Source organism: Etheostoma cragini, chromosome 6 (assembly GCF_013103735.1).
Source record: "Etheostoma cragini isolate CJK2018 chromosome 6, CSU_Ecrag_1.0, whole genome shotgun sequence".
NCBI classification, from domain to species: Eukaryota; Metazoa; Chordata; class Actinopteri; order Perciformes; family Percidae; genus Etheostoma; species Etheostoma cragini.
In genome coordinates, this window is record NC_048412.1 from 9,502,086 (window position 1) to 9,518,140 (window position 16,055).

Genomic DNA, 16,055 nt, shown 5'->3' on the forward strand with positions numbered 1-16,055 from the left:
GTTTATGTGTGTGTGTGTGTGTGTGTGTGTGTGTATGTGTGTGTTGATCAAAGAGATCACTCAACAGTGTATTTCCATAGTAATTTGGTCCTCCGTGACAACAGTCTGTGTGGTAGATGCCCACTGAATTAATATAGTACAGTGTCTTCTATTCATTTTTATGTTAAAAATATATTGCAGAATATATATATATATATAGCAGAATGAGGGACCAAATTGTTTAAAAAAAAAAATGTATTCTGTTTATATTCAGCAGTGAGATTAAACATGAACTTTTACATATAAAATACCTCATCACATTGACAGTTGTTTTTCTGGTACATGTTCTACAAGTTCATTTTCTACTGCTACAGAATGCCTGTCTGAGTCGTTTCGTGTCAATGATATTGAGACAGTATCTGCAGATGAAATCATACAACATCAGATTTTCATTTTGCCAGATGTAGTGCTATTTTAGATTATGTAATTAGCTTATTGCAAAGTATTTTTAAAGTATCCTGGTCAAGGACCAATTCAGTGTGACTTGTAAATGTTTTTTATTTTCTATTTATGTCTCTTGAAGGTTGTGGATGCCATCCTGCCCCCACTGACAACACTGGCTTTCAGCCAAAGTGGTAAGAGACTTGCTGGTCACTTTTGAGAAAGGAAGAGAGAATGAGAGTGAAGAGATGTGGAAATAGAAGCAAATGTTAGAGTGAGGGAGGAGTGAGGAAGGAAGAAAAAGGAACAGAGAAAATGGCAAATGGGAAAGAGTAGGAACGATACGGCGCATTCCATGCAGACACCAGTTTCTCAGGGTAAAGTGACGTCTTTGTTTCTTGTGTGCCATTGATACTGTGTTTGTCAAACTTTGTTGTTTTGAAATCATCTTGGGTCCTCCTGTGAGTCCACCTCTGTTTTGTTAATGTAGTGTAATATTATACAGTCTTACTTATGTTACTTGTTTGGCATTTATCAAGTTCAGTTTCTTTGGTTATTTATGTAAATTGTAATAACTGTGGTCATATGATGTTATGCATTTCTATATAATGCATAACATGGCCCCCTTGAAAACAAAAATGCAGCTAAGAAACATTCTCCCAGCCATGATGTAGCCAAAAGCTACTACTCCCTAAACAAGCTCACATATAGTGCTGTAAATAATAATACTATGTTAATACTCTTTTTCTCTGTGTGTATGTGCTTCAGTGGAGTGGTCTGTGTTTGTTCTGAGGGTGCTGTCTGAACTAAGTCTTGTCCTGCTGGTCCAAGAGAGTGATGGAACTGAGGAAGATAAGGAGACAGACGTAAACAATGAGAGAAAGGAGGATGGAGAAAGGACAGTAGAAGGAAGAGATGATGGAAGTTCCTGTAATCAAATCTTAGCTCTCCTCACTAAATCTCTGCTTCCAAGGTTGGTCGGACTCTGTCTAAATATCAGCTTGACAGTGTCTCTGCTTTCTCCTTCCTCCAATATGGCAATAAGTGTAAACTAAACCATAAACCAAAAAAAAATAATTCCTACCCTTGTTTTAAGCCATTGGCACTGTTATCAACTGTTTCTCACTTATAAAACATTTCCCTTACCCCCCTTGATTTTCTTCTAAGAAGTCCAACCTTGCCCTTTGGTACAGAATAGCTGGACATAGACACAATATTCAAGCTAAAACAGCTGGAGTACAGTGGCTGTCAGAAATAATTTAAACCTTTGCAGCTAAGTTACAGCATGTGATGAAGTCAGAGCTGAGCTTGATAGGAAGTAAGGCCTGGATATCTTGAAACGGAAACAGGAATTTCCCACCATACCAGATTATTTTATTACAATTAATTCATTTTCTTGGGATTTCAAACCAGGTGACAGTCAGTGTTATGGATACTAGAATGTAATAAATAGTTACTGTACTGATACATCTAGCACTTTAAAATAAATTATATAGGGTATTTTTGTCCTACTTTTGTGGGTTCATGTCACATCCTAGTTCTTGTCAGATACATCTGACAAGCATCTGTTTTTATGAGTGTAGGCATCAGCGTACAATCTGGGGAGAGCAGAGACAGACAAATGCAGTTTGCAGAAGTTCACATGTAAAAATACAAAATAGATGTGACATTTGTGGTGTATTTCTTTCCCTTTTCTTCATACCCTGGTTTTGGATCTATGCAGTCCCCTCCTATACCATTATTATTTGTATTTCCCTTTTAAAATTGTTCTCCTCTCTAATGGTTGCCTCATGTGGTACCTCTTGTTTACCTTTATTTCCACCCCCATTTCTCCTCCTCACACAACTTCTTTTCCTCTCCCTTTTGCATCTCAAATTCTCTCCTCTGCTCTTCTTTCCGCATTTCCTTTTCTCACCACCTTCTACTATAACTCTACTGCTCCCTTCCTCCTCTTCTCTACCCTCCTCCCCAGATCTGTTCCAGTTTACACTCTGTTACTAATCAGAACAGTACATTAATTATTAACACTATGAAAGCCAAATGTTCTCATACTCATACTCATACATGTTTGTGTCTAGGTATGAGTCTCTTCTTAAAGCAGCAGAGCCTATCCCACTCTATGCACTCAAACTGCTGGTATCGATGACTGAACACAGCATGCAGATCTGCAGGTACTGCACACACACAGGCATTTCATTTGTCACACACTTGAATCACTCACGGACAACAAAACATTGTTGACGCATTGTATTACTAAAATGTGACCTTAATGTATCTTACCATCCCAAATATTTTTAACATGCACTTGAGAGTACAGAAAACTGTGCATTACACATCCATTGAAGAAGTCCTATAAACAGCAGCACAAACTTAGAAGCAAACCTGCTCTATAGATGCTGGTTAGCCTGTTCTTCTAGACGTGAATCCACCTCTTACCATACAGTATTCCATCTTAAGCTAACTGAAATGTATGTGCACAATATGTTTTTTAACTGGAGATACTTTTGCCTCCGCTATTGTGGTTCTTTATCAATGACCAATTGTTTTGCAGTTTTAGCAGACACACACACACATATACACACGGGCACATTTTAGGCGCTCTATGTGTTGTTGCTAATGTTTTAATGCCAAGGCTGCTAACTGTTTTTTATTAACACCCCCCCCACACACACACACACACACACACACACACACACACACACACACAGACACACACACACACACACACGCCACACACACACACACACAGACACACACACACACACACACACACACACACACACACACACACTTACTATTAGCAATAATCTTTTCCCACCCTTCTTAAAGCCAGTGTTTTCTACATCAGTAATCAGATTAGTGGCAGGCATAATGTGCTGTGTCAGCTAAGATGTGGAAAGACTTGACATATTATGCTGATATATCTTTGCACACCAGCTACTTCTGAAGATCTAAGTTAAAAAATTGTACCGCACACTCTTTCAAAAATAAAACACTAAGACAAAATTATTGCTGGCGTTAAAGTAAAATTCACCACCACATAATGTCAGAGTAAATCGCTATTTTGGAAATTTAAAAACATGTTTTTTAAGATAATTTGGGGGATTTTTGGCCTTTAATGGGTAGGATAGATGTAGACAGGAAAAGGAGTAGAGGGAGGGGGAAGACCGTAAGGATCGTAGGTCGGAATCAAACCGGAGCCGCTGAGGTTAGAACTAAGCCAAAGTACATGGGACGCATGCTCAACCAGGTGAGCTAGAAAGACAACCCTAAAAACATGTCTTAGGGAAGCAAAATAACCAAAATATAAAGAGGTAATGAGGTAATTTTTTGGTAGGTTTGCACAGAGAATCTGCTGATCCCTCTTCTAACCAAGAGGTGACTCACCTGTGCGTGTGTACATGCGCGCGCTCACTATTGCATGCGCTGATGTGTGTGTGTGTGTTTGATATACATGTGTTCTGACAGCAGCTGTCAGTAAGTATTGCTTCTCTGGTCATCTGTCTAATCTTTTCAGCTGTTGACAGACACAGAAGGTGGGGGGGGAAATGTGGAGGCAGAGCGAGGGGGAGAGCGAGGGGGAGAGAGAGAGAGAGAGAGAGAGAGAGAGAGATAGGAAAGTCAAAAATTGGATGGAGGAGCAGAAGGATAGAAGGAGGAAGTAGGAAATAGTCTGACAAGAAGATGAATTGAGTTGGAGGTAACATTAAGGAGGAGAGAAAATGTTGACGAAGGGTGAGAAACGAGTATAGGAAGAATGAAGTGTTAATGGGTTAGGTATCTTAAATCAATATGCATCCTTTTGGTCCCCCTTTCCATCCACTTATTTTATCTACTTCAGCAAAACTAACTTAACAAACCTCTTATCACTTATATTCCACTCTCACTCCATCTCCATCCCTACCCGCCCTTCGCTGAGTTCAAAGTTCACCCTCAAAGCTGAATACGCCCATACTTATCAGTAATATTACCCCCTCTCGTCTCCATCCTTCTCTTCCTCCCCCTGTCCTCATCCCCTTCTTTCCTTGACATAAGTAGAGTGACGTGAACTTTTCAAATTGGTGTCAGCACTCTTCTCTCTACATCTCTGTTTTTCTCACACTCATTTTCTTCTGACATTATTAACAATATTTTACATTTTTTCCCTGTCTCCCTCTTTCTCTTTCTCTAACCATCTCTAATTTATTAACATTAGTCCATGTTTCTCTCTTTCTCTGTGCCCTCTCCACAACTCTCCCTCCATCAATGCGGTTATGCAATCAGAAATTAAATTGCCTGGGTCTTGGTTAGATAAGTGTGGCTATGAAGCCAGCCGAGAGGTAATTAGATGGTAAATTGGGGACATTAACGTTGGGAAGGCAGCCTGCTTTTTCTCTCTGCATTATCACAGCCCAGACACACCTTCAAACAGTTACATTTACTATGACCTTTAGCCAAAGAACCTTACTGTGTGTGGTTACAGTTGTGTGTGCCCAAGTATGTTTCAATGTCCTCATATGTATGTCTGTCTGCCAAATGTGCGTGGATGTTGCCGAGCCCTTTCACACACAGGCCATGCTTATCAACCAAGTATCAGGTAATTTCTCTTAAATTAACTGGGTTGGCTGTTGTAGAGGAATCCCTATCTTAAGCAAATCATAATTCTTACCTTTGTGCTTTTTATTTTATAAATAGTTAATAGCATTGAAAAAACTCAAACTTGCAAAGCCATTACATCATCATCTGGACACCAAACCAGAGAAAAGTGGAATAATTAGGTGTTAACAACACCAAGGTGGTTGTTTTCACACGCTAAAAGTCTGTAATTGCATGTAACAGTCCATTTTACTGGGCTGCTCTTTGGTGTGAATGAATGCATGAAGAAATATGTAATATATTTTAAATATTCTGTAGGTGATACATAAACTAATTTGGGGTGTGTCATTTATGTATAATTGGACCATCCTCTCAAGAAGAACATTTCACTGACCAGAATTGTATAGCTAGTAGAGCAGAGTTAATCTAGCGTAGTGGTTGTTTTTATATTCTCTGTTAAAACGCTAATACGTATAATGAATGACTAATGCAGTAAAGGTTGTGTCATCTGTGTCTGTTCTATTATGTGCGGTCTGTTATGCTTTTGGTTGTTCAGTGTCTGGTGTTGGGATGTATGGCTGGTCGTTTAAAGGTGGTCCAGTTTATCATGTCGTGCTAGACTGGCCTGTCCTCTCATCTCTCAGCCTGTCACCTCCCTAATGGGAGGCCATCCATCACATTCACACACGTGCACATATGTCTACACAAACATACACACGCACATACATACGCACATACACACGTAAAAACACATACACACACAACACACACAAACACACACACACACACACATATATTTTATGAAATATAGAAATATAACGTGCATCATTGATTTCTGGATTCAGTGATCATGGTAGGTAAAAATAGCTACTACAGATGTATAATCAGTGCACACAACTCTATTTTCAAAAAGGAACCTGGTCCTACAGATAGTGAGGGTTCTCAGTTTGGATAATGGAAATGGGAACTATTTAACTAAAAAAGACCATCTTTTTAATGTATTTGAATACTGTTAGATCAGTAGGTGTGCTGATGGTAGCAATTCAGTTATGGCCTAACTCAAGAATAAGGCAAAAAAAAAAAGACTCATTCAACTTGGCAGAGTATACAGAAAGATTGTTTTGCTCAGAAGTTGGTGTAATGGTGTAGGGAATATCTCCTCAGCACATGTTAAGATAAAATGAAAATGGTATTGTAAATAGTTGAAAAGTAGTTGACAGGACTACAGCATACTTTATTAGATAAAATAAGGAAAAGTCTGAATGTATCTTAGCACACATATAGAACATAAAGCAGGCATTTGACCAGTACAAGAAAACAAAGCAATACAAAGGAAATGTTAAAGGTAATGAGGACTTGATTGCAATTTGTCACTCTATTTTACTAACCAGATGCATTTTTATCGGGAACATCTAACGTCTGTCAAATATAGACTGCCTCCAAGTTGATACACCTACGTTCTAAGATGGTGTTAGCAGAAGTTTAATCTGCAATGTTTTTTGCTGCTGAAATGTCTACAGAAAGGTTTCCATAAGTGGCCTGGTGCCTGCCAGACAAGCTATAAATCATACTTAAAATGAAGACAGTTTTTAAATCAGTGGTCGGGCTTTGTTACCTTCAGCATATTAACACCAGTCTGACTTCAGCTGCCTTTGTTCCCATTACTGCTCGAATGCTTTCTTGCTTTCTTATACACACATGGTATGTGTTCTTATGTGTTGACACTCCAACCACACAGTAATTGGTTGCAAATCAAAGAACCTTAATCAGTAAGTAGACAGAATGTCATTGGTAATATAGACTTCCATCTCTCTCCCACTCTATCTTCTACTCTAACAGCTTTTCTTCTAGTTTTTCAACATGGATTCATACACGTAACTTGTTTTCACTCCTATCCAATTGTTCCACTCTGACCTACCTCTATTCTCTACCCAAATCTTCTCCTCTCTTCTCTAATCTTCTCCGTCCTTTCTCTTCTTCGAATGTAATCTACTTCTACCTCATCCTCTCTTTAAATCTTCTCTTTGTCCTTTCCTCTCCTCTCTCACTCTTTAGCTTTCATTGTGTCTCCTCTTTTTGTCTCTCTTCTCTCCCCAATGGCACTGGTACCAGAGAGCAGCCATTGTAGTGAATCTCCCACCTTAATGAAGATGAAACCACGCGCATTAATAACATTTCTACCTCTGCTCCAATGTGTATTTTTTACTTTCTTTTTCAGGTTGATCAAACACAGTAAGATCCTACCAACAGTCTTTCAACTCACTATGGTAAGAGACCAATCTCACTTGATCAATTTATCAATTTTGTATTCACCCAATCAATATATAACTTTGTCATTCACTCAGTCAATGAATCAGTCAGTCTGTTAAATAGTCTCAAACAAATAATCAAAGTCAGTTATCACAATCTGTATATTATGGCATTTCTTCATTTTATTACATCTTAGTTTGTATTCTGTCTCCTTTCCTCTCTTACTCACTTCCCCTAACCCTTATAAATGTGGTTATGTAAATGAGTCTGAGTGGTGTTGACCTCTTAGAGGGCTGGTGTAATTGACTGGCAGGTCAGCCATTGAGAAGGAGGAAGGGTTAATAGAGTGAGAATATGGACTCCACTACTAAGATCCCACACAAACGCATACACACAAACACACATTACTTGTATGTTATCAGTGAAGCATAACAACGTTTCCACTGAACAATTTATTTTACCTGACCCTCTTTGCATATGCACAATTATAATGAACTCACAAACCGTTGCGGTGAAGCAAACAGTTTACGGTTCACACAGACACACACACACACACACACACACACACTCACACACACACACACACACACACAAAATAATCAGTGTTCTGCATGGCTGCCTGTCCAGCCCCGACTAGCTGATGAAGAATGTTAAACACCGTTATCCAACAGCCTGATTAACTCCTCCCCTGATTGTTTACTCCTGTCTCTGAACCAGTCATGTCGGGATCCATTAGTTCCATCTGTATTGCTCACGTTTGGATTGATTTATGATGCCTGAAGAACTGTAATCTGGATTGATTACACCTGCCACTGGTGATCAAACTTGTCATGGAGAAACTCACCTAATTGTATTTGTCTTGATGATGAAGTAGTGCTGCTTCAGACATAAAAGGACGTCAGGAAGCCAACTAGACCATGTTCCTTTAACTGGTTGGTTGTTGTGCCTGATCAGAGTGGGTTGCAGTCACAGACTTTAACAAATCCTGTTTCATTTTTACCGTACATTTGGTAGATACACCACTTATACATGTTGAATGCTCTGTGATTTAAGGTGCAGGACAGTAAGTCACCAAGTTAAATGGTTTCTCATTCGCCGGTACTCTTTGTCAGGGTTATGCTTTCAGTGATGTACATAATAGTCCTTTCCTGGCTCATTAGTCCATAAAGATCAAAATAAATTAGCTTTGTCATCTGTTGTTACTGATAGGCAGGTTGTCCTAGGTGTGAATTGATGTCATTGTCTTCAGCCTCAGGCTACTGCACATGATGAGTACCAGCCAGGCTTATCGGCTCGTACACAGATCACACTGATGCGCACAGACCCCGCAGGCAGAGCTGGTGTATCTCAGAGAGGATCAAATAGTGAAATGAGGGCAGGAGAGAGAAAGAGAAGTGAATTGGTGCAGGAGGAACGAGGCGAGATTTTGCAAGGAGAAGAAGAAGAAGACAGTAAGGGCAGAAAAAGTAAAGGAGGAGACGTTAGAGGCTTAGGAGATAGGAGTATGAGGAAAGTGGAGACTGCGGCTTTACTCCTTGGTCTCTTCAAAACCAATTCATTATCAAAGATCAACTACACCATCCTCTGATAGACATAATTCATTTGATCCTCTGCTCAACATTGTGCCCTAATAACAATTTTTACAGTAGGCAGTACATATGATTTGTCTTGGTTAAATAAATTCTTAAAATATTTGGCAAATATTGCTGTGCTTCCTACACTAAATATGTCATGAGCACCTGTCATACACAATTGTACTGTCATAACAACAAAAGACCGTTTGAAAATAGCCTATTTTAGGTGACAACATTCATATGCAGTCTATAAAAACATGGGAAGGGCAGCTGCTTATTTATATACAGTAGCTTCACGGATATTCAGTTGTATCAAGAAGACATGCCATACGCCTGTATCCAGTAAACTGGACACCTATTAAGCTGGTAAACCAGTAATCTTTTAGGACAAAATATATATTTTCTATGACAACATAATAATAAATTAATCCAATCAGTTGTCTTGCATTGCTACAGTGCTCTGGCGTAAGGTCTGGCTACGCCACAGATACATTTTTGGATTGAAAAAAAAAAGAATCTGGATTTCTTTAAACCATACACAATCGTCTTGGGCAAAGTTCCAGACGCAGCGACAGTGGCTCTGTAAAATAGTCTCTAGAAGGAACTTGTTGTGGTGGAACATTTGCAACCCGCAAAAGAAAACACTTTAAAGTTAAAGGAGAATTCCAGTTGATTTCAACACGTAGGGCTGTTATTTGTAAATTTGGAGTGCTGTCAGTAGAGAGAAAAACAAAACAATCGGTGCTGCCTACACCGTGTTATCCTCCTGCTAGCGTGAACAGACTTAAACAGGGCAAGTTTTAAACTTGTTTTTAGCCTCTTAACAGGTTCAAAATGTCATTAAAAGTGCCTATCCATGTGAAGTGATTCATTAGGTGACCACAGTGAATCTGACTGCTGTAGATGTGAAAGAAATGCATGAAAGTTGTGCTAATTCAGCTTTGTTTAGTTCCGTCAGAGTGCTTAGTCTACAAACTACAACACAGAAAAGAGATAAAACAAAAATATTTAGACTCAATTTAATGATAAAACAAGATAGTGTCTCCAAACTTACCTCAATTATAACTTGTCTCCTTCTAGTTGTACTACAGCACTTACTTGATGTGTTTGTATCTCTTTTCTGTGTTGTAGTTTGTAGAGGGTCCCAAATTTCTCTTTGTATTAACACAGGAACTAAACAGAGCTGAATTAACACAACTTTCATGCATTTCTTTTACATCCACAGCAGTTAGATTCACTGTGTTCACTCAGAGGGAATCGCTGCACATGGTTAGGCACTTTTAATGACATTTTGAACATGTTTAGAGGCTAAACACACGTTTAAAACTTGCCCTGTTTAAGCCTGATGGCTGCTAACTCTAGCAGGAGGATAACTCGGTGTAGGCAGCACCGATTGTTATAGTTTTTCCCTCTACTGACAGCGCTCCACATTTACAATCAACAGAGCTACGTGTTGGAATCGATCGGAATTCTCCTTTGTAAATGTAAATGTGCTGTATTTATATAGCACATAGCTGTATTTATATAGCGCTTTTCCAGTCTTAGCAACTGCTCAAAGCGCTTTTACATCTACAGGAAACATTCACCATTCACACACATTCATACACTGTGGCTGGCGCTGCCGTACAAGGTGCCACCTGCTCATCAGATAAACATTCACACACATTCACACTCCTTTGCGCAGCACCGGGGGCAACTCGGGGTTCAGTATCTTGCCCAAGGACACTTCGACAATGACTGCAGGGGCAGGGATCAAACCACCAACCTTCCGATTGGCAGGCAACCGCTCTACCACTGAGCCACAGCCGCCCCTTTAACTGTTCACAAAATACAATAACATGAGCTATTTTAATTGATACATGTTGCTCCTAACACACAGACACACACACACACACGCACACGCACAGTAATTTGGAATTTGAATTGACATTCATTTACTGGAGCTCCAACCTTGACCATATGTTAAATGACAGAACAATTTAGAGGTAACTAGTAAAATTAACAGTCCTTCCCTCTTGCTCTTATCCTCTTTGAATAGTTGTTGTCATGACTGTGTAGTGTAAAAGTGGTGTTTATTGTTGTGTTGTGAGTTTAAAGCTTGATGAAAGTCTATGACCAAAATGTTGCTTCCACAATGAACGGTGCACACGAAGTGTGGAAGTTCACTACTCTACTACCTGTTACATGTGGACTAATTATGGAATACAACATGTTGTTAACTGACCCGTAACCTAGTTAATCTATCTCTTCCTCTTTCTTTTTATAGGCCAACCGTAGTAATGTCACCAGTGGGATGGTCCAAAATGTTATAGCCTTGCTGTGTAATCTTAGTGCAGACACAATCTTGGACCTGGAGCCACTATACCAACAAGGTACTGCTTTTATAAAACGTTGTGTGTCTGCATGCATGCATGTGACAAAGGCACATTTTTTTTTATCCTTCAGCATGGGGAAACTCAATAATATTAGAATTTTCAGTCAATTACAAGTGATTCCAGAGGGGGTCTAGTCAATTTATGGTGGTTGTCCTTCTAGAGTGAGGGCATATTTCAGACGTTAGGTAATTTTAGGCCAATTTTATTGACCAAGAGCTAGTTTGGGATTATGACTTTAATTAGAAAAGGGAATAGTACATTTAAAACTGCTTGCAAAAAACATATACAAATACTTCTGCCTGTGGATGTGTGTGTGTGTGTGTGTGTGTGTGTGTGTGTGTGTGTGTCTGTCTGTCCGTCTGTCTGTGTGTGTGCGTCTGTCTGTGTGTCTGTCTGTCTGTCTGTCTGTGTGTGTCTGTGTGTCTGTCTGTCTGTCTGTCTGTGTGTGTGTGTATGTGTGTGTCTGTGTGTGTGTCTGTCTGTGTGTACGCGCATATGTGAATTCAGGAACCACAGTTCATTGCTGTAAATGCCATGAAAATATAGCACATAAAGCTATTTAGGACTGTGTTCATTTCTCTTTCTTTTTGTCGGATTCTCTTTTACTCATCATTTGATGTCACATTCTGTCTATAAATCTTTTCCTCTGCAACTCCTGCCTCCCCAAAACCACCAATACCAATATCAACCCTTCCTCCTCTTCCATTTCCATTGGGTCAGCAGGGCAGCAGTTTACTAGTCAACATCATTATCGTCCAATCAGCTCCCCCACTCAAAAAGAAACTGTCAACCCAGCACTAATTCTGGCCGGGCAAATCTCTGTCCTCTCCTCCTATATTCTATTCTGCTCTTCTATATGTATTAACTTGCTCTCCTGCTTGTGTCCTTCTTCTTCTACTATCCACTTTTCAAATCTACCAACTCTCCTTTCTTTCCTCAGTTCCAATTTTCCCCTTCTCCCCTATCTTCTATTTTGGGCTCCTCTTCTATCTCATCCTCTCCTCTTTCTCCCTTCTTATAGTTGTGGTTCACTCTAGATCAGTGTGGCAATGGAAAGAAAAAAGGAAGAGGGAGAGTAGGAGAGAAGAGAGGAAGCGTGTTTAATTGGCTTTTTAAGGTGTGACAGAAAGAGGAGGGTAAGGGTGGTGTGTAAGCGTGTAAGCGCGTGCGTGTGTGTGTGTGTGTGTGTGTGTGTGTTGGGAAAAAGTGAAATAGACAGTGAAGAAAAACAAAATAGGGAGATGTTTTTTTTGTGCTGGTGTGTGCTTATGCTTCTGTGTATGAGGAAGATAGAGCAGGGCTGGATGCAGGAGCGTATATGTGTGTGAGTGTGTCTAAGAGAGAGAGAGGAGATGAGGTTTATAATTGGGTAGATTTGCCTCCGACTGAGATAATACCCCCTGGGGAATGAAGACAGAGGGAGCAAAGAGAGAGAAAGCCAGAGATAGGGAAGGAGAACGGAAAAACTGAAAAAAGACGGCAAAAAAGCATGAGAGAGGGTAACGATGACAGAACCAGGAAAGCAAAATGGGAGGTAAAAGGGGTAGCACAGAGGTGACAGAAAGGAAGAATGGAATACAAAGAGAAGGTGGTGCATTTGGACGAGTAGACGGGGAACAGAGATGAGATGATAAAGGTGAAAATTTGAAGTTGAAGTGAGTGACAATTTGATAAATGGAGAGCTAGAGAGAGGCGGGAGGGGAATAATAACTTAATGTGGGAGATTTAAATTGTGAACATGTAGAAGACCAATTTAGAAAGTATAGGCTGTAATCTGACTACACAAGGAAATGAAGCCTAAAGCTTAAAAGAATTTGTAGGCACATTGACAAGCAGACTGCGTGATTTGATAAGGCAATGGACACATCGATAGCATGTAATGCAGCAAACATTCAGTTCAGAAGTGTTCCAGAACAATCCCTTAGCTGACAAAGTGTCAGTTGATTAAAGCATGCTTGTCCTTTAATTAATGAAATAAGTCTTCAGGGGCTCCATGTGTCTGTAGAATCCTTGAGGGTCTTTGAGGTTCCTCTCTGGGTTTGATAGACCACCAATCTTTGTTATTTCTCTTGACCTTCTGTGAAAAGCTCAGAGGAATGTTTTAGGTAATTGCCTCTCCGTTGGTGTTATCTAGTGTCTGTGTAGCATCTATAAATTGCCATTCAAATTGGTTTCAGTTTTTTTTTTCCCGAACAGTGTATAAAACAAATCTATAATGGTTCTTCCACACCGTGTCCATATGTGTCCAATCAATTATGCCCTCTGGCATTATATATACCACAAAGATCTGTCCTCTAGAAATGTTTTCATATTAGCATCCAGGAGATCATTGGATTGACATGTTTCCATAATACCAAACAATTAGACACTTTTGACAGTATATGTCCAATGTTTTATAGTGTTTCTAGAGTTTAGGCTTTGCAGAGATTGCCTTGATACCGATTGATACCTGTGCACTTTGTATCCCTGGATACCAGTGGCAATTATTAGAAAGGTTTGCAATATTAGGGGATTTTGTTTTACAAAAACATCCTACTGTGAATAAGCTATCATAACGTGTGTTATATTTACATATTTAAATGGCGATGTGTTGATATTTCCCTAACCTTAAACCTGACCACAATCTTACACAACTTCAACTAATTTATGTTGCATAAATTCAACTAGACCTTAACCTTACTGGTAATAGGCCGATCACAAGTTATCTTTAGAAGTCATTTGGAACATTTTGAAGGCGTTGACAAGAAACATTCTAGATAACATATTATAAATAAAATGTTGTCTATTAATTTGATGATGGAAATTAAAAAAAAAGGCTTTTACACAAAATCAGTCACCGGCTGTCTCCAGCCCAGGTCCTACCATTTAGAGGGCCTTAAGGATCACATCAATTATGAAAATGAAATTCTGTGCATTAATGTCCTCAGTAATCACACACTTGATTGGACCGTACCATGCTTTACTCTATCCTTGAAGAAGACTAACCCAGATTACACATACCTAAATAAGAAAAGTCACATTATTAAAGCTTTTTGTACACCTAAATTGAACTCAAATTGGCTAAAACATTATTCATTAACTCATTAATCTTATGCATTTTGGTATGTAGGTTTTTCTGTCCCCACAAAACTTTGCTATTTTGCTTAGAGATTAATGCTCTGAGCCATCCATCCTGTTAATTCCCAATATAGCAAATTTTATAGGGGTTTATAAATAGATAATATTGCAAAGTATTGTAGAATGTCTATTTTTAAGTCCAAGCTTCAAAATAGGACAAAGCACAATGCTTTTCACTCATAAATTATTCATCCAGCCTTAAAATGAGCATGTAAAATTTGTACATTTTTTTAATTGACTTGTTATTATTGACTGAATGAAGTCTGTCTGATTACACTTAGTTATGCATACAAGTCAATACCTGTCAGTCACAGCAATACGCATCATTACATTACTTGCACCTGCAAAAGATAAAGTATCCCTAGTAAAAGCCTGTTGGTGAGTATGAGTGTGTGTCTGTGTGTCTGTGTGTGTGTGTGTGTGTGTGTGTGTGTGTGTGTGTGTGTGTCTGTGTGTGTGTGTGTGTATATACAACCTTTAATAGAGCAATTTCCACACAAGCCACACAAAGCTGGATCACTTTGCACAATAAGCACATATCCAACCACACTTGCTATTTTTGTTTCATTCTAAAAGGGTCATTACATTAGCTGCTCACATTACTTTTTTATGGAGCTTTGTGAACGTTTTTTTCTCAGAACACTGGCAAGATGTCTTTGTTTACTACAATCCTGATGATTTGCACAGCTTAATTTAGGAAGCTGTGTAGAATCTGGTGTGAATAGCAACCAGTAAAACCTTTCCTTTAAAGTTTGCACAACTTTTCTGCAGAAGCTTGGTGCTTGTTGTGCATGAGTAATCAAGGGTATCCACCAAAGGTGAAGCATGCACTTTAAATTGGAGACTGCTGTTGAAAAAATGTTTAACTGTCCTACGGCTTTCAGATGACTAGGCATTCAGTCAGCTGAAAATAAAGGCATTACCCCTGAGAGAGAAGAGAGAAACAAAATAAAACATCCGGATAAATTTTAAAATAAAATATACTGTGCTTACAGCAGATCAAATTTCCCTGCACTACACCTTGAACATGTCATAATGGGCAGAGATACCCTGAAGTCAACAGGTCAGACGTTTAGTGGTTCTGTTTAAGAAACTACATCCTGTTATATCGTGGGATCATATGTGAATGCATGAAATCTCGAGGGTCCTTGTGACTTCTACTGTCAGTCATGGCCGCAGCCATTCCCCAACTAATCCAGACCTGGTGGGTTTTGAAGGACCGCAGAGCACGGAGCCAATACACAGCGGAGCTGATCCACAGCCGTTCCGCAGTTGGTGGAAATCTAGGGTTATACAGCCTGCAAGCAGTTTATAAAAATAAATGGCAGTAAGAACCATCAATCCACAATGCAATAGACTCTGCTGTGCAAGCATTCTTGCCATAGTCACATTCCTTTTTTATTATTGATGTGAATCTAAATTTCTCTTCTTCTTAGTCAGTTCTTTGTTCATTTAGTTGAGCTTTAATCTGTTACTATTTTAATTACTATTGCTGTTTAAAATTCTGTCAGATGAGTGGCATTGTATTAACAGACAGGCTTCTTGATGGTTTAAATTTTGAGCAATGTCAATTTCTTAATTTTATTTGTATCTTTGTAATCTCACATATTTCTAGTATGTTTACAGTAACTCGCCAAATATGTAGCAATTCTTTCCCCTAAAAATACATATGTACATGCTAAGTGCTTTGTGTCTTTGGTATGTGATCAAGCGTGTTCTGTTTGGATGGAACACAATCTAAACA

General features: G+C 39.1%; 1 protein-coding gene across 4 annotated transcripts in view; it reads left to right on the forward strand.

The window, feature by feature from the left end:
- Positions 1 to 16,055, forward strand: part of ulk4 (unc-51 like kinase 4) — an 88,332-nt gene that overhangs the window by 50,696 nt on the left and 21,581 nt on the right. For all 4 annotated transcript variants that reach the window (XM_034874591.1, XM_034874588.1, XM_034874590.1 and 1 more), the window contains exons 28-32: positions 563 to 614; positions 1,189 to 1,393; positions 2,499 to 2,591; positions 7,214 to 7,262; positions 11,086 to 11,191. In XM_034874591.1, coding sequence (XP_034730482.1) covers positions 563 to 614; positions 1,189 to 1,393; positions 2,499 to 2,591; positions 7,214 to 7,262; positions 11,086 to 11,191 — 505 coding nt within the window. The remainder of the gene's footprint in view (positions 1 to 562; positions 615 to 1,188; positions 1,394 to 2,498; positions 2,592 to 7,213; positions 7,263 to 11,085; positions 11,192 to 16,055) is intronic.